The sequence below is a fragment of the Diorhabda sublineata genome, chromosome 2 (assembly GCF_026230105.1).
Source record: "Diorhabda sublineata isolate icDioSubl1.1 chromosome 2, icDioSubl1.1, whole genome shotgun sequence".
Taxonomy (NCBI): Eukaryota; Metazoa; Arthropoda; class Insecta; order Coleoptera; family Chrysomelidae; genus Diorhabda; species Diorhabda sublineata.
This window is the reverse complement of record NC_079475.1, coordinates 38,558,571-38,577,626: the sequence shown is the minus strand read 5'-3', so window position 1 is coordinate 38,577,626 and position 19,056 is coordinate 38,558,571. Positions and strand designations below refer to the sequence as shown.

General features: G+C 30.1%; 4 protein-coding genes and 1 long non-coding RNA gene across 6 annotated transcripts in view; 3 read left to right on the top strand and 2 right to left on the bottom strand.

Moving 5' to 3' along the window:
- Positions 1 to 3,618, top strand: part of LOC130453376 (protein bric-a-brac 2-like) — a 51,119-nt gene extending 47,501 nt beyond the window's left edge. The window contains exon 12 of the transcript XR_008911046.1: positions 63 to 3,618. The gene's annotated coding sequence lies outside the window, so the exon portion shown is untranslated. The remainder of the gene's footprint in view (positions 1 to 62) is intronic.
- A 176-nt stretch (positions 3,619 to 3,794) lies between these two features.
- LOC130453377 (U6 snRNA phosphodiesterase 1) lies at positions 3,795 to 6,235 on the bottom strand. Of its 2 annotated transcripts, none has more exons than XM_056793085.1 (5): positions 6,019 to 6,235; positions 5,830 to 5,966; positions 5,603 to 5,780; positions 5,387 to 5,546; positions 3,795 to 5,324 (listed from the first exon to the last, which is right to left on the bottom strand). In XM_056793085.1, exons 1-5 carry the CDS (start codon positions 6,195 to 6,197, stop codon positions 5,133 to 5,135), a joined length of 846 nt encoding a protein of 281 aa, XP_056649063.1. In that variant the 5' UTR covers positions 6,198 to 6,235; the 3' UTR covers positions 3,795 to 5,132. The 2 variants fall into 2 exon arrangements, with proteins under 2 accessions (XP_056649063.1, XP_056649064.1); XM_056793086.1 differs by having other exon boundaries at positions 5,860 to 5,966.
- Positions 6,236 to 6,852: 617 nt separating this feature from the next.
- On the top strand, positions 6,853 to 11,416 carry LOC130453371 (engulfment and cell motility protein 1). Its single transcript, XM_056793078.1, has 6 exons — positions 6,853 to 7,798; positions 7,851 to 8,141; positions 8,194 to 8,518; positions 8,690 to 9,079; positions 10,364 to 10,612; positions 10,670 to 11,416. The coding sequence occupies exons 1-6, from the start codon at positions 7,175 to 7,177 to the stop codon at positions 10,915 to 10,917; spliced, it is 2,127 nt and encodes a 708-aa protein (XP_056649056.1). The 5' UTR covers positions 6,853 to 7,174; the 3' UTR covers positions 10,918 to 11,416.
- Positions 11,417 to 11,612: 196 nt separating this feature from the next.
- LOC130453375 (uncharacterized) lies at positions 11,613 to 17,302 on the bottom strand. The gene is made up of 3 exons (XR_008911045.1): positions 17,160 to 17,302; positions 16,577 to 16,772; positions 11,613 to 12,598 (listed from the first exon to the last, which is right to left on the bottom strand). It is a non-coding gene; the product is annotated as an uncharacterized LOC130453375 (long non-coding RNA).
- Positions 13,574 to 15,492, top strand: LOC130453374 (meiotic recombination protein DMC1/LIM15 homolog). The gene is made up of 4 exons (XM_056793082.1): positions 13,574 to 14,039; positions 14,144 to 14,311; positions 14,543 to 14,662; positions 14,962 to 15,492. The coding sequence occupies exons 1-4, from the start codon at positions 13,660 to 13,662 to the stop codon at positions 15,365 to 15,367; spliced, it is 1,074 nt and encodes a 357-aa protein (XP_056649060.1). The 5' UTR covers positions 13,574 to 13,659; the 3' UTR covers positions 15,368 to 15,492.
- Positions 17,303 to 19,056: the final 1,754 nt, after the last annotated feature.

Genomic DNA, 19,056 nt, shown 5'->3' with positions numbered 1-19,056 from the left:
ACTTGCTAGATGCTAGACCAAAGAGAAAGATGTTTTCAAGATCTAAATCATTTTTTTTGTAGATAAAGCCAATCCATTGTTTCTTATACTGCTTGTCCTATCAACTACCGTAATAGGATTAATGAGAGTTAAATGAAGAAGGCGATATACTCAGCCTCTTCCTAGATCATCTACTCCAAAGAGGACATGACACCAAGACAAAAATGGATTATGATGTGACAGAATTCTTTTGTAAATGATTGGAATTATAAATTGACGGTCCCACAAATTCACTTTCTTAAACTAATGAACAAAATAACATGACTCTTGTACCATGAAACATAGCGCTCTATATCAAAGCACTATCCAGTCAGGAAGAATTATTATTTTCCAATATACAAGCCTTAAAAGTTTGTTTATTTCATTAAATGTTTCAGAAATGACATGATCCCATAACTCTTGTACCATGTAACATAGCGCTTTATATCAAAGCTCTTTCCAATCAGGAAGATTTGCTTCACAATTGGTGAAAATTTCAACATTTTAGCCCAACTATTTTCCAATATACAAGCCTTTAAAGTTTGTTTATTTCATTAGCTGTTTCAGAAATGACATGATCCCATAACTCTTGTACCATGAAACATATCGCTTTATGTCAAATCTCTATCCAGTCAGGAAAATTTGCTTCACAATTGCTAACAATTTCATAATTTTAGCCCTACTATTTTCCAATATACAAACCTTCAAAGTTTATTATTTTATCAGCTGTTTCAGAAATGACATGATCCCATAATTTTGCTCATAACCCTTGTACCATTGAACATAGAGCTTCATACAAGCTCTATCCAATCAGGAAGAAATGCTTCACAATTGGTAACAATTACAAATCTTCAACCTAATTGGTTTCTAATATACGAATTTTCTCATTTGTTATTTAAGGACTTAATCCCATAATTTTTTTTCCTACCAAAAATAGCAGCAAAACTTTGCCAATATTATGTTTAGAATTATGTTATTTTTTGTATAAACATCCTCTTTCTTCATTATATGGCATCTTGTGTTATTTTTTTGTATTCTTTCATCTTTTTTTGTATAAACCTTGATGTCGAATATACTGATAAAAATAATGTGAGAAACCAGAAAATGAATCATTGATAATTATATTGAATTTTTTATTTTTTAAGTTTCAAACTTCAAATCGTTCCAAATATTTTAAGTAACGAGTAGACAACCAGACAACCAGACTAGATGGGCACTAATCGCCATTATGTCTTAGAGATAAGACGTTTGAAAAAATCATATTTTTTATAATCGCTCAATATTTAAAAAAAATTCGCGATAAAACTATTATTGTGAATACATTTTGTATATGATGTTTGGAAAAATTGCTAGCATTGTATTTTTTTTCTTATTTCTATATTCACATAAAGTTAACCTCAACTTAAAGTTGAAAGATCGTTTTTGTGAAACATTTAAAGAAAAATTCTATTCTATCCTGAAACAAAGTTTTTATTATAACTTTCTTTTGATACTCACTTAAAGTTTTTGTACATTTTTTCCACAGCAACTGTGGTAGTCTTAAAAGTCTATTTTGTTTAAAACAGCACCCATGAACTTTATTTCACCCATCATAAAAGTAGGTAATTACCCATTTCTGGAATATTGATTGATCAAACTTAAAATTATATCCTGTTAACGAAAAGGTCTCTTGACTCTAAGTAATATGAAAGGAGCACATAAGAAATTTGAAGAAATTATTAGGAAAAAAAAAATGGAATTCATAGTAATTACCATTTACTAGGCTGTTGTGCTAAAATAAACTAAAAATGAAAAATTTTACCATTATTTTTAATGAAGTTAGAACAAATTTATGCCTTGTCTGACATAATACATAACAAGAAAGTGCAATATTACCAGAGGTATTAACTTTTTTAACACGTTCCCCCACGTCGTCTAATTTCAACTAACCCAATTTCTATCTATTCACTTAGAGCAAACATAAAGACTAAAGGCTTAATCAGACGTTACGGAATTGACGTGCGTCACGACTATTGCGGAACGAAGAGAGCCAATTAGCACTTTGACGTATTTTTAGTTACGCAATTGTCTATGTTCGCATGGAGAGGTTTCAACTGCGCACCGAAATGTGCGTCATGAACTTTTAAGTACAGTTATAATAAAATATTACTGGGATTTCTAACCATTATTTTTCAATCCAATTGAATATATTTGGAATAATTTTGACACATCCCGTTACATTTCCGCAATCATGTGAACATAATACTGTGTCACGTCAACTCCTTCAAAAACATAAATTCAGTTATTTGGAAAACAACAAAATCAAAGAGAACATAAAGCCAGAAAACAGAAGGAAAAAATAATCAAGATTCAATTTTTAAAAATTGTATTTATTTACTAATACAAATACAATTTCGCTTAAAAAATTAATTTCATGGGTAAAATAGTTTTACATATTGATTATTTTTCGATACGCAAATAATACACCTAACCTCAAAATACAAACTGAACAATGTGAAGCTTGGCATTTTGATGACGTTTGCCTTATGTGTTTCAAAATCTAGGCAATATCCTGAACTACATTCGCAGATTTTTTTGTTCCATTGGAAACACCAATGGTTGTCAAACTAAAAATCGAACTGAAACGTAAAAAACCTTTAATAAATAGATTTTTCCATTATATTATAATATGTATTTATTTTATCAACAAGATTAACATATTGTCGATGATTTATATACTTAACTGAAGATGGTTTTCGACATAAATTGCAGCAGGTCGATCTGATAACACAAAATGGTGATTCTACATAGCCAAAGTGGTTGGCAGTAGCTTCCATGTGATTTAAATAATAACAAATGTCGTTTGGTGATTTAAAAGTGGAAAAAAGTTGTTAAAAAAGTTTTTTACCGCTTTATGCTCTATACATACATATTGATTAGGAACTAGTTGTACAAAAATTAGTTGTATATTGTAGGTAATTTATTTACGGATACCTTGTTGCGGCTATAATATAGCATATTAATCATTTGTAAATATTTTAATTTAGTTTATGTTCTATTTTATATAATGACTAGTACACAGATTTTATTAATATTCATAGCTTAAGTAATGGAGTCCAGATTTTTTTAAAATCTTATTCGATATGATCCAAATGAACTATAAATGAAGCAGATGATGATAATACTATCTATTTGTTTGTAATCTTAAAAAATCATGTGAAAATGACTAAAATTTATGGTTTTTTGATAATATCTAATAATTTTTAGTTACAAGTCTCAGAAGATATATTCTTGATTAATGAAACGTTCATCAGACACTGTAATTGTCAGTGTTGGTGTAGTGGTAGTTTAAGCAGTGTGTTCATACTGATGTTATTATTACCTGTATCTCTTGAACTGTAGCTGTTATTAATTGAATATAGAAATAATAATCGAAATGTTGGAAATAGTTTAAAAATTGATTACTATAAGTAAATTTAAAGAATCTTGAGGTTCGAACAACAAGAGGTAAACTATAAAATATGAATTGGCAATTTAAGAAAAGATTCAGATCAATTAACGAACTCCACATCTTTAGAATTTCATCAAAAATCGAATGAAAAATACAATAGAAAAAAAAGTGATGTTAAGTTTTTTTAATATTTCGTAACTGAGTACTAGTCATTGCTTATACTTTTTATAAAACAATGTTGCTAAGTTTTTCTTTTCGTTGTATGGGAAAAAGGGAGAAACTTGTACTGAAAAAAAATGTGTTTTTGTTGCTTAAAACATTTGGTTTCAAAAATAAATCATAATAATTTTTCTGATATTTTATTTTTTTAATCCAATGATCTACACCACTTAGTAATTTATTAGTTTAATGGCCACTTCCACCATAAGGTTAACAATGGTTTAAATTTTAACATTGACTTTTTCTGTTTTTTGAATTGCACCTTGTGTTAAACCAAGTTCAAAAATCTTCGAACTATCATTAAACTAAACCCCCAAAATCAGGGGCTTAACTGCATAAAATACGTTGCAAGCGATTATGATTTAAACTGCTCTTTGAATTTTAACAGGTTGTTATATTAAACAGTGGTTAGGTTAGGTTATTTTAAACAAAGGATTAGAAATTACGGTGCAAGTTAGCATACATGGTACACAGAATGAACGCGAGCATAACGCGCTCCAGACGTTCATAAATGTCAAAGATAGTTCAACTTATTAAAAAAACTGTGATAACGCACACAATGATCGCGCTTTTGACATCGAAGTTAACCAGCTTTCTACTTTTCACTTGCTGAACGTCAAAAACATAACCTCACATTTGTAGTTGCAGACACCCTGAAAATAACTTCTCTGAGTGAAAGGCCCATAGAATTGGTAGGTGCTCATGAGTGTTCATATAACAAACAGCCGGATGGATACAAGAATACTAAAATTTGGCAGAATATAGGGAATCGTTTTCCCATTTGAGAATATAACAAGAACTGGTGATTAATGTTGGAGTTACACTAAAATATTCAAAAGTTCAGATCTATGATTGTTGACACTTTACTTTTAATGATGATAAAAAAGAAGTTAAGTTAGAAGTTTAAAGTGGCTGGTGGGATACTTAAAAATAGCTGGGGTTTGAAGTAGGACTTACTACAAGAGAGATAAGACTAGACACTTATTCATCTTCACTAGTCCTTTGAAATTCAATTAACACCAATAAAAGATAAAAGACACATGTGTTTTCGATTGGGGGTATTGGAAATTTGATTACCCAATAGAAGACACCTGGTCAAAACATTGAAACATCAATCTAACCTATACAGATGCATCTTAATTTAAATCTTTGAAGTCTTTTTGAATAATCACAATTTATGTTTTAAGATACTGAATATACAAGCTATAAACTCTACTGAGATTATTTTTGATTTCTTAATACAACAACGAACTCAATCCTCCATTTTGTCGTCTTTGATCTATTTATGAACACCTAAGAGTACTAGAATATGGTATGCAGTGAGCTACCTTCCAAACAAGTCAAGATAACCTTATTTTAGTGAACCAAATTACAGAGTATTTAACATTCACTCCCTCTCGGGCAATAGTGGTTTTACTTTAATATATAAACATTTTATCAAAAACTTTAGAAAATTACATTTCCATCATGATAGATCAAATTTAAACAGTTTGTTGCCTGATTTACACATCAATGTATTCACATAAATATACCAGCAATCCTGAGAATATGCTTCCATTAAATCTTGTAATTTAGAATTTAATTTTGATAATAAACTATTCAATTCTTCTTCATGATCTCCGACACACCAAACAATACTCATATGAAAAGATGGATCCTAAAATAACAAGACAAGACAATAATCAAATCTAAAAGAAAAACTGCTAAAAAATAATTTACCTTATAAAATGGTGGCAATTTGAACTCTTCTAAACATAAATTTAAAATATCAACTAATCTGATTAAAGAATCATATCCTGATTTGATTTGCAAACCAACAAAAGTCCTAGTTCGTTCTTCATTGCAATAAATATTCAGAATACTAAAAAGAATCATAAACCTAGAACAAAATAAATTTCCTAAATAAACTTAAACAAAAATAAATAAATCATTTACTTATTGAAATAATTAGTTCTCAATTTAATGCTTTCCATAAACGAAGTTATCCAATGATGCTTTAGTATCACAGTTTTAGTCAAACTTATATGGAATTCTTCCACTGGATATAAAGGTATATTTGGAACCATATTAACAATATCTTCAACTAAGTCTTTTATACCTTCTATTTTATTTGCTATAAAAAAGAGATTACACAATGAAAAAAACGATTATTATTTACTTACGTGTAATATATACAAACGTTGCCCAGTTACCTCGTTCATGTCCAAACGATCTTAATCTACCACCATGTAGCAGAGGATCGTCAACATGATCTTCAACTGGTTTACCACATTTTAGTAGTACCTCTGGAACTGGTAATCTAAAAATTATTTAATTAATACAAATATGATAGAAATTGTTACATTGTTAACTTTTTTTTGAAAAATGTGCTTTCATTTTCTTCTTTAAAAGTTCTTTTTGTAGATACTCGCGGTCCAGGTACGTCATCATCTGAACTATCTTCACCATAATCCTTTAAAAGTGATAATGAACCATTTTTGAACATTATTTCATTCAAATCTAACAAGGCAAATAAATTTTCATCTCTCATATAAACATGTATATAAATTTAATCGTTAGAACAGTGATGCCAGATGATTAGTTTCACAAAAATATGAAAAAAAATGCATAGGTAAAATTAACTATAATTTTATAGAATAAATTTCAGTCAAAATTTGAATTACTTTTTAAGGAATTGCATTTTTGCAGAGTTCAATTTATTTATTTATTTCATCTAAGTGGAGCTCTTCCAACGTTATGGTTTTAAGCACAGATCAGATATAAATACGTGGTTTGTGATTTTACGGTGATTTATCAAATTTCGTGTAGAATCCATACACATTTTGGAGAATATTATGTTATGGGGTCCTATTCCTATTCTTGAATTGGGAAACAGCATTCCCATTGGGATCTATGTTATTTTTGAGACAAGTTAACGACAGCTCGCTTTATCTCTCGTAGTGCACCGATGATTAGGCCTTTTGGATACTGAATTTTTCTCCTTGTACATATAATAACATATTTTTAGCCATATTTTCCTGTATCTATATCAGTGGTATTGGAGGTACAATATATATATCGTGACATCTCGCGATAAATAGCTAGATCTGGCAACCCTGCGTTAGAAGCAGGTTAACCACCAATAGCAACTTATGTAAAGATAGGAATACCAACTCAACAATAATAGAGAGGAGATTAATAATTTCGAGATAATTTTGAGTAAAAGAGAGAAAAACATGAATAAAAGATAATTCATTATTTTTTTAACAATGCTAATCAACAATGTATAACAGTTAATTTCCAAATTCATTTTCCATTTTCCATAAATAATGAGGAAACACGTATAACAACATAACAAAATTGTTTTCTTTTTTGACAGATCATTATTAATCCTTAGTAATTAGTTTATTTGTTGTACATAACAATAAAAATATGGGTGGATAGTATTTTATACTATTTTAATAACGTTTAATTCTTTTCGTACATTTGTAAGTATGTAATTATATTAAGCAATACTAGAATCTCAAAATGCCTCCAATGAAGGATGCAAATATCGTCAAAATTGCGGTGGAAATGACCGATCAGGTCCCGCAGTTAATAGAGTTCAATCAAAAACAACCTTTGGCTGGTATAATTCAAGAATTGTGTAATGGGTGGAATCTCACAGACCCCGAGCAATATGCTCTTCAATTTAATGAAAATAACAATAATAACTACATTACAGAAAAAAATAGAAATGAAATTAAAAATGGATCGGTTCTACGTTTGCAGTATTCACCTTCTAAGACAGCTCAAGATATTTTACTGAAACTAAACACAGGTAGTCCAGAAGATAAAGCCACTGCAGTGAGTAAATTGTCTGTTTTAAGTGCAGACATAACATTTGCATTAGATTTTATTAACAAACAAGGGTTAACATTGTTAATCAAACAAATTGAAGGGGCTAAATGTAAAGGGGCTGTTCTGGCACATACACTGCTATCATTTGTCGAGTTAATGGAACATGGCATTGTGTCTTGGGATATTTTGAATGGCGAGTTTATTTCTAGAGTAGCTAGTTTGGTTAATACTCCACAAGAAGCTCAAGTTACACAGGCAGCTTTATCTATTTTGGAAAACGTTGTCTTAAACAGCACAGAAGGATACGGACAGGTAAATTTTAAATATGATATATTTTTAAATGCTTCATTGTTAATAAATATAGGTAGAGAGAGAAATTCCAATTGGTTCCCTTGTTAACCATCTACAGTCTACTCCAGTTGTTCAGCAGAATGCTGTAGCACTAATTAATGCCTTATTATCAAGAGCAGATATCACAAAAAGGCGTTCTCTAGTTGCTACACTTACTTCTAAACAAGTTAGGACTGTGATCCAGAACAATATATTACAAACTGGCGCTGCTAAGGGCAATGAGATGGCTCATCAATTGTATGTGTTACAAACATTGATGTTGGGACTTCTTGAACAAAGGAAAATGACCAAAATGGATCCACAGGTATTTAATTTATTTAGTACTCTTTTTTTAAGATAATGTTAATTATATTCAGGACCAAGATGGGCATGACAAAATAAAAGAGCTCAGGAGAATAGCATTCGAAAGTGAAGGTGCTACAAGCTTAAGAGGTCCAAGTGGTTTTACTAGAGATTATAAAAAACTAGGTTTCAAAAATGACATAAATCCAGCTTTAGATTTTACTGAAACCCCTCCTGGACTTCTAGCTCTTGATTGTATGATTTATTTTGCAAGAAATCATCCTGAAAGTTACACAAAGCTCGTGTTGGAAAATAGTTGCAGAGCTGATGAACACGAATGCCCATTTGGAAAGGCCAGTGTGGAGCTAGTGAGGATTTTATGTGAAATTTTGAAAATAGGTGAGAAATTTTTCCATATTCCACAGTTTGGGTACCAAAATATCTCACTAATCAATATTCTACATGTTTTCTAACAATTATCTCATTGGAATATTCATAAATTATTGAAGTTTTCCAATAAAATTTCTTATCACTTGAATCTATTGAATTTTTGTTTAATTCTATGTTAAGGGGAACCTCCATCTGAACAGTGTGTGACGTACCAGCCATTATTTTTCACCCATGATCACCCTTTCGAAGAATGTTTCTGCATCTGCATAGTCCTCTTGAATAAAACTTGGAAGGAAATGCGGGCAACAGCAGAAGATTTCCAAAAAGTTGCTAGTGTTGGACAAGAACAAATTGTTAGAGCCTTGGAAACTACACCAGCGTCTTTGGATCAGTTCAAGAGCAAATTACACATGTTGACCTATAACGAGATCACACAATTATGGCAGCTGGAGAGAAATACTAGGGAAGAATGGGAATCACATGCTAAACCAGTAGTGGAATTAAGAGAGCAGATTACTCCAGATATAATGGGGTTGATCAAACAACAAAGATTGGCATTTTTAGTTGAAGGTTAGTAATTATATTTTTGTTTTGTTTACTTAGACTTGTATCTGCTTGATTTTGGATTGCTGTATTTTTCAATTATACAGGGCTTTTAACAATAATAAATCATTAGATGTTTTTCAGAAATTTTTATCAAGTATTTGTTAATATTAATATAAGACATCATAAAATTAATAAATATGTTATTATTTGGAAATTTTAACTATATGTTTTGTGGCATAATTTCTTTTTTTCTGATTTCTCTCTACCTTGAGTATTAAATTAGGTTTTGATTAAGATTTTAGGTTAAAATATGCCATCAATAGATTTTTCATAGGTTGTTTTTATTTGGTATATTTTTTTATACCAGCATAAATTATCTTTTCAATTTCCTGTAGTTCAATTTTGTTTGTTATTAGCTTTCCAAAATAAAATTGAAACTGATGACTTTTCATTTGTTTAATGTGGTGTACATTGGTAATTGATTTTTTATTTCCTCTTTTAACATGTGAACATAAAAGTGTCTTTTTCACAATTTTGAAAAATATCTCCTCCATTCATTTAGCTTCTAACCAGTGAGGTCTAACTTTGATTTGTTGTGGTATATACGATTGAGAAAAGTGGATTGTTCTCCATTATCAAATGCTGAATCTTCGTTAGATTTTATCATTGTCAACTACCCAAACAGTAAATACATTTTAAACTATTGGTTGGAGATACCTACATACATACGTTTAGTAAAGGTCCTGTAAAATCGCATTGGAACCTACAGTCAATGAAAATTTTTGAATATAAAATTAATCAAAGCAAAAACTAAAAAATAACATTCAGATCTGCAAAACAAGGTACTAGAGGGAATTTGTGAAATTGTTGGGGTTCACATTAGATTCTGGTATCAATTGGGGGGAGCATATAGACCCACTATGCTCAAAAATTTCATCATTGATCCACAGTCATCTGGATTTAGAGTAGCCCTCTATGGGGCAACTCTAGCAGAGGTCAAACGGTTTTTATTGCAATAGTTTTAGTGCAATATGGCCATTGTCTTGCATGTATATATTTATATATTTTATATATACATATATATTTAAAACACTTATGTGTGGGGGTGACCCCAGCCACATAATTGTCTATTCTGAGTCAACTAAGTTGTTTTTCAACATAAAAAATTATAGTTATACATCAACAATTTTCTACTTTATTATCTCATATTATTGTCAGTGATTTACTATTGGGGCTACACAAAGGTTATTGCATTTATACTAGTCAATAAATCTCTAGAAATTTTTGTAATGGTGTAAATTGTTTTAGGTACAAGATTTACGAAATATTCGCCACGTGGTCAACGTATTAAAGACAAATTTTGGTACATGAGACTATCCCCGAATCACAAGGTACTCCATTATGGCGATTGCGATGAAAAGAGTGCTCCATCTACCGAAGAACTACAGTCGAAAATAGCAGTATGTGATATTAAAGCCTTGTTGGTAGGAAGAGATTGTCCTCACATGAAAGGAAGAAAAGCATCTCATCAATTAGCGTTTTCATTGGCTCTTGAAGGTATGTATTTATTCAAGATTATAATATTTAATATATAACATTTGGAGTGGTTTCCAGGTGTGGATTTGCAATCTTTGGACTGTGTCGCTCCAGACGAACAAGCCTTGGCTTACTGGACGGATGGCATCAATTCGTTAATAGGCAATAGGATGCAGAGTAAGGAAACGGAAAAAGATTTGGATACTCTACTTAGTATGGAAATTAAATTGAGATTACTAGACGCAGAGGGGGTTGCTATTCCTCAAGATCCTCCACCAATTCCGCCAGATCCGCCACATTATCACTTCTGTTATGATTTGAAGTAAGTCCGGAGGCAGATTCTTTATTTTGTGCAATAAATGATAATTCTTTATCACGTTTCAATCTCTTAAACATGACATTAAAATGAAATCGAATATTAATAAAGATTGTAGTGGATTTTTTTTTAAAATTATTATTGTGATTAAAATGTTTATTTTATAATAAGATCTGACTAGTACACCGATTACAATGGGTTACGATTTGGAATTTCATTTCTTTTTTACCCTTTTTAAAATAACTCAGAAAATTGTAATTTTTTGCTATAGTTCATTTAATAATGTATATATTCCTGTAGTTGAACTGTGCTAGTACTAAATAATGTGGTTTTCTATGCAATTAATTGTTATAATCGGTATTAAAACTATATATTCATTGTTTGTTGTAGCTAGATATTTTGAATGTATTCTGTTTTCTTTTCTACTTTTTAAATATTTTTTTGATACTTTTAGATCTGATTGTGTAGTACTTGTATGATTTTAAATATTATATAAATTTATACATTTTGTATTTTTATTTACTCATCCTTAACCCTGAAATTTTCAGCACAGTCATTTATCATACCTCTTTGAGTTCATCTGTCAATAAATTGATTCAAAATTGAAAAAAAAAACAATAATTCCGTTTCTTTCAACACAATTTGAAAGGATAACGGGAAAAAGCTTTTATCTGAACAAAAATCTTATTTCACTATTATTATGGTATTATTTTTCATTTATTGAAAAGGTGTCTCCAAAGATGATAACTTGGTTAGAAGAAGGTAATAAAGCAGAGAAAATAAATTTTTTTTTCGCCCTCAATCAATTATTGAACTTCTAATTACTTCTTTACCCTTCATATTCACTATATGTGCCCCCCATTCACTACTAAGTGGAAAAGAATATCAATCAAATGAGGAAATAATACTGAAATGAAAACTTATTTTGATACCAAATACAACATGTTAAATATTGGATTGATTCAAATGAAACGACTTTTACTGTACATTATTGGACTAATTGAAGAAGGAAATAATAACGAGGCATTTGAGCCATGCCTTGACAAAAGCACCAGTTGGTTCCTTGGTCCTTGTTTACTCAGAGCTCTTAAGGAGAAGAGGATTTATGGTCCCTGCTTTAGTAGGTTTCCCACAGGCATTGTTTGCGACATCTGATTAGGGCTTGAGGAAGCTTTGACTCAGTGACTTCAAATCCACTCTCCATGAAGGCTTCTAGATATGTCCTACAAAATTGCACTACTTTTCATTTTTCGAAACAAAGTTACATTTGTCAACTTTAAAAGTTGTTCATCATCTGGGTGGAAGAGGGTTGTAGGTCGAAGCAACCATAGGATCTAGGGCTGTTAAACCCTGAACCATTTTGGCGTCCCATCTCCTTTTTTTCCTCACCACCGATGTTGCAGCAGTTGAATTGAGCCTTGTCAAAAGTACTAGCTAAAGGTTTGATAGTGGAAACTGATGCTTTAGGTTTAGTGGGTTTTGTCGTCCCTGTTTGCTCAGAGCCCTCAATGGGAAGAGGACGATTTGTCATGATCCTTGCTCTTGCAGGTATTGTTGAGGACACTTGATTAGGGCATCATTCGGCACGCTTGTTTCTGTCTTAGATTAAGCCCATAATAGTCAGCCGTCCTTTGCACTGTCTTCTCTCCACATGCCCATGTAGGCGCGCTCGAGGAGGCCGTATATTCAGGCTGTAAAAAGCCAAAAAAGTCTGTCATATATTTTTCATGAATGCTATTTATTCACAAGCTCAATAATATTTATAAATCTAAGCAGGTTTGGGAAGAGCTCCTTGATATATTATACTATTAATATTAAATAAGCCACAATAACTGTTTTATTTTGAATTAAAACTAAAACTAAAATAACAGTTGTCTCCCTTTTACAACAATTCTTCAATAATTTAAAATTTTGAAACAAACAATTTAAATTTCAAATAAATGAATGAGATTTCGACACTAAACAATTCACAAGCTCAATAAGATTTATAAATCTAAGAAGGTTTGGGAAGAGCTCCTTGATATATTATACATTAATATTAAATAAGCCACAATAACTGTTTTATTTTAAATTAAAACTAAAATAACAGTTGCCTCCCTTTTACAACTTTTACAATTTAAAATTTTGAAACAAACAATTTAAATTTCAAATAAATGAATGATATTTCGACACTAAACAATCATAAATAAGTAAATAAATTCAATTATGAACTTTTTTTTTTTCGTTAAATCACTACTTACCTTAATAAGTCAACGTAAAGTTTAACAAAATTATTATAAATCGAACGAACATGATGAAAAATGAACTATAACTTAAGTATTATAAATTCACTACAGATTCAAGAAGAACACAAGGTTTATAAAACAATTCCAGCATAAAAGTACTTCATTCAATCTAGTACATTTGACAATTATTGCAAATGGATACTGTAAAATAATGTAATATTATGAACTACTCCTAGATGTCGCTGTCGATTTGAAATATTATAATACAAATAATTACTCCTTTATTAAATAAATTTTTACTTCTAGAAGCGAAAGCGAAACAAAATTAATAAAGCAGATCAATGAATCATTCAAATAAATTGTAGACAAATGAATTAGTAAAAACTGATTTATATTGGCAATACTTTTTTGTGGAACTCCATTTCAACAGTTGGTCACATCGTTGAAACAAATGAAAATCGCTTGTAGTTTTAAAATTTTGAACGTATTCGAAAAGTTTTAAAATTTGTCGTGTTAATAACATTAAAATGGAAGTAGCAACCATCGAAAAAATTGAAACAAATACTGTAAATAGTAGCGAAGCTAGTACGGAAGCTGAATCGTTCGAAAACTTGGACCTTGAAGAGGAAGAGGTATTTTTCCAGGACATCGACTTGCTAGTCGAACATGGCATTGCTGAAGAAGACATAAAAGCATTAAAACAAATGGGAATTAACACTATCAAAGGTCTTCAAATGACTGTAAGAAAGAATCTATTAAGTATCAAAGGTTTTAACGATACTAAAATTGATAAAATCAAAGAGGCTTGTTGTAAAGTAGTATTGAACACGGGTTTTATGACAGCTTTAGAAGTATGTGATCAAAGAAAACAAGTATTTAAGCTACCTACAGGCAGCGCAAACCTTGAGTAAGTACAAAGAAAAATATTCTTTGTTTTGAATAAATATTCATGTTACTATAGAAGATTATTTTCATATTCAGTTATTGTTTCATGGAAGTCTTTTGTTATAGCAAATTATTAGGTGGTGGTATTGAATCTATGTCAATAACGGAAGTATTTGGTGAATTTAGAACTGGGAAAACTCAGTTGTCACATACTTTGTGTGTTACAGCTCAAATGCCTGGAGAAAAAGGTTATATAGGTGGGAAAGTTATGTTTATTGATACAGAACATACATTGTATCCTTTGAAACATATATATATATATATATATATATATATATATATATATATATAAATAACACAGGGTGATTCATTATTAATGTCTAATTTCTATTCTATAGATTCTAGGCTTCGAAATATGATGGTGATGGCTTAGAATCTATAGTTGAGTAGTTTTATTGAATCTACCTGTATGCTCATGAAGTTTAAACTATAACTGTGTATATTTTCTTTAATTAAAAAAATCAGTCGACCTGAACGGTTACGGCCTATAGCTGAAAGGTTTAACTTGAATCAAACCGCTGTTTTAGAAAATATTCTTTACGCTAGAGCCTATAATTCAGAACACCAATTTGAACTCTTGAATAAGTAAGTTTTTGATTAATCAAAGTTTCAGGAAAAGTGTTAAATATTTCAAAATAGATTGAGAGGTTGGTTTTAGGTGCTTGGAATCCTCCGGTATCAATAACTTATCATTTTACTCTTTATTTTCATTATATAATACTTTCTTTACTATTTTTTTATGTAGGGTATTCTTGTAAATTCGTGAAAGCAACTGTTAGATTCTAATTATCAGTTAGAATCAGAATGCCGTCTAAAAATTTGGATCTTTTGATGATATCTAATTTAGAAATCTTGACTGCTAGACACTGTTTGTTTACTTTTAGCGTTGCTGCGAAATTTCACGAAGAAGCAGGAATCTTCAAACTGCTAATTATAGATTCCATAATGGCGCTATTCCGCGTAGATTTTAACGGTAGGGGCGAAATGGCGAATCGGCAACAGAAACTTGGTCAAATGATGTCGCGTTTACAGAAAATCAGCGAAGAATACAATGTTGCCGTTTTCGTTACCAATCAGATAACCTCTGATTTTACTTTAATTAATGCCGAACCGGATTTGATGAAACCAGTTGGCGGGAATGTTTTGGCGCATTCTTCTACTACTAGGCTGTGTTTGAAAAAAGGAAAAGGAAATAAGAGAGTAGCTAGGATTTACGATAGTCCCGATTTAGAAGAGGACGAGGTCAGCTACGCCATCACCAGTGGAGGTATCGATGATCCTAAAGATTAAATAAATGTTTCTGTTCTATCTTGAAAACAATGAGATTATAAAAGTATTATTAAGATTAAATTTATTTATTAATATTGATCTATGAATCCAGGTGCTAAATCAATAAAATACATTTAAGAATTGAATTTTTTGTTTGATTCTCCTATTTATTTCGAATATCTACTTAGAAAGTCAGATTTGTCTAAAAATATTAGATATCAATCACTCAAACCAACTTTTAAAGGCATTAACCATTCGAGAAAACTTTTTCGTTGCCCCTTGTAGTATAGTTTCTTACTACTCTCTTCACGTAAATAACTGATCACAGTTTTAATGCTCAAAAACAGTTATACACGCAAACTTGGATATTCTTTTCTTTATAATAATTTCCCACAAAAATGAACTTTTATATCCCAGTATCAATATGTAACTAAAGAATTTACTAAGAAACAAACGTATGTAATATCAAATGGTAATTTCGCGCTCTAATTTTAAATTTTTAAATATTTTATGTGCTATGTCAAATATGGCGTCAATTGCTGCGTTCGGCTAGGTACATCTAAGTACTCTGACTGTTCAGTATCGTTCGGCAATTCGTTCTCTTTCGATCTCACAGCTCGATTCGTGTTCGGTTATATACACTATTGAGCACTCTAAGTAACATCTCTTTGCTTCGATTTTTAAAAGAGGGCTATCAGATTTGTCTTGACTTTTGACGTTTCGTTTGACAGTTCAGTTATTTATGAATAATATGACCCTTTCCAGTCTTTTATAGACTAATGAGACATAGATGACGTAATTGAATTTAGTCTAATGTCAACATCCATTATTATATTACATTTTTACATTATATTACATATATTATATTACAATTACAATACAAATTGTAATGAGAAGTAGCAGTGCAAAATAATGAATGTAACAGTTTCCACTACTCACTGCTCAAGTTTAGAGTCTATCACGATCTTGATTAAGTTGGAGTTGGACGTATTTACTGGGTTTTTGTGTGTTTGTGATGTTTAGTGGCTATTATAGAGTTGTTATTATATTCTTTTATAAGATTGTACTTTCTATTATGAGATCATAATGAAATAACAAAGAAAAAGTTATTAAATACTTTGGTTTCAAAAAAAAAGACTTGGCGTGACAGTAGACAGGACCCTGTAGTCGAGAAGATGAAATTAATTTTAATTCTGGTAAATGAATGTCTTAAATCATAAAATAACTCACACAATTCCTATTTTCTTCAATAATGATAATTTTACGTTGTTGTTGATCCACTTGTAGAATTCAGTCTGATTGGAAATATTTAGATACGTTATTCATGTGTTATTTATTTTAGCGCGTGTTCGTTCTATTCATTTCAATCCATATAATACAAAGTGTCTAGGTTTAAAACATTGTTTATTTACCTGTATATGATTTGCTAAAAAAAAAAATAAATAAAATATACCCATTATACAGCAGAAACAATATTATTAAATTGAATAATTTCACAACCGCGTGCCTGCGCATGGGCTTACAGTGTATCGTGGGGTGAAAAGGTTAAGAAACAGATTGTTATAGAATTGATTTAACTATGGAAGGTACAGAAAAAAATCTATGCATATGAAATATGATAAATGAGGGTAGCCCCAGTTTAGCATCTTGGTAAATATCTTTTAGGTTATATTGGTTACAATATTTAGCACAACGTAAATCGTTGAAATTTTCAATTATAAACTGCTTGAGTTGAGAAAAATGATTTTAATTTTTTTCATACCCTTTTATCTACGCCAGCGCCGTTGTGAAAAGTTTTTGAATTGTTAATTACCGTATACAACTCGAAACTCTTTCAACTTTTTTTCTATAAGAAATACTTCTTCTCTCTAACCTTTAACAATATTTTTTTATCAAATAGAAAATATTTGCAATTTATTGGATCATTTAAAAACGTCGGTATAAATACATGACATTTGTGTGATCTTTGTTGAAATAATGAAGATGCATAATATGTAGGTACTCAATTTTAGTATCTTGTACATCCGGTATTAATGTATATCCAGTAATGGTTTATCTTATTAGGAGAAAAAAGGAAATTTAACAAATTATGATAAATATATTTTTTGTTTTAATTTCGACAATTGCAGTTGATAACCTGAATAACCTAGTATATATTGTAATTTCTAGAAAAATATTTACAAGGCCATTCTATGAAAATATTCAATAATCACAGCTTACGAATGAGGATAAAAAGAAAAGATATTATCATCTATATAAGTGAACCTCGGGTCAGACACAATACACGCGCTGGTTTTATAGAACTTTTTGGAATTTCACAAGAAAAAACGCTGACACAAAAATATCACGCTATAAATAATTTCCACGTATCGTAGAGATGGACACCATGTCCAAAACAGCGATATTTTAAAAATATTTTTCCAATTTGTTATTGAAAACAAAATGACAATCAGCCATATGCAATCTGGCTTAACAAAGTAACATTTGAACCAATGCGATCTATTTTCCAAAAACAAAATGATATAGGGGCTAGGAAATAGACTAATAAGAATTATTATTCGTATTACTTTTTTAATATACTAATTAATAGAAATAATCTCTTTCCGGCATTTGTTTTCTTGTTTTCGAATAAATGGGTGGATATGCGTATATGTATAACCCTGTTTCTTACAAGTTGACCACGTATTGTATATCATGGCTGTCAGAAATCAGCTGTGAATTTCCCACAATTGTCATTGAAATTAATTGTTCAAAAACCACGTCCAAAACAGATCGCATTGCATGTAAATAAAGTGGAACTCAATAAAAAAATAGTATTTTCCATTTTTATTTCGAATAATACTATTTCCGGCGGAAATCGCCCACAGTTAAATGTTTTTTTTTAATTTCAATTATACCTCAAGCATCCACACGATTGGGTGTTATTTTTTTCCTAAATTACGTGTGTTAAATAATTATTGTGTTTGTATAATGTCAATTCAAAGTCAAATACTTTGATCTAGGGCGTAGTATTCCTTTAATTATAGATATATTATTTTCAAACTGAATACATATGCAATTAATTTCTTAAAATGTAGAATGAAATTATGAGGCATCTATAAATATAACCTTATTTGGATAAACGATTAAAAATATTGCTACTGGTTAGAACTGATCACCCCATTTCCTAGATGGCAAGTGTCACGATAATCGATACATTGTCAATGAATACTTAATAACCTGCACTTTGTGTAGGACTGATAAGGAAAATTCCATGTTATTTTATATAGAATGTTGATTTTAATTAAAATTGACGTAATTTATATATATCGATAAGACAAAATTCGATTAAAATTATAGTTTTTTCGAATCATTATTTGTAAATTAATTTTCTTGAACCTTCTGTATTGCCTGTTATACCATGTCATTCTATCCATGTCTACCTTTAGAAATAATCAACAATCCGAATAGAAGTAAATATACTAAGGGTAGCTCATAACGCTTGGCAAATTAAATGAATCAATTTCAAGTTTATAATAATAAATTATTTAAGAATACTAGAATCAATGATTGTATTTCTAAAAGAAAATACATTGCAAATCTATCAATATTTGATACAAAAAGAATATATATATATATATATATATATATATATATATATATATATATATATATATATATATATATATATATATATTCATTACAAAGCTCAAAAAAAGAATATAGTCCAT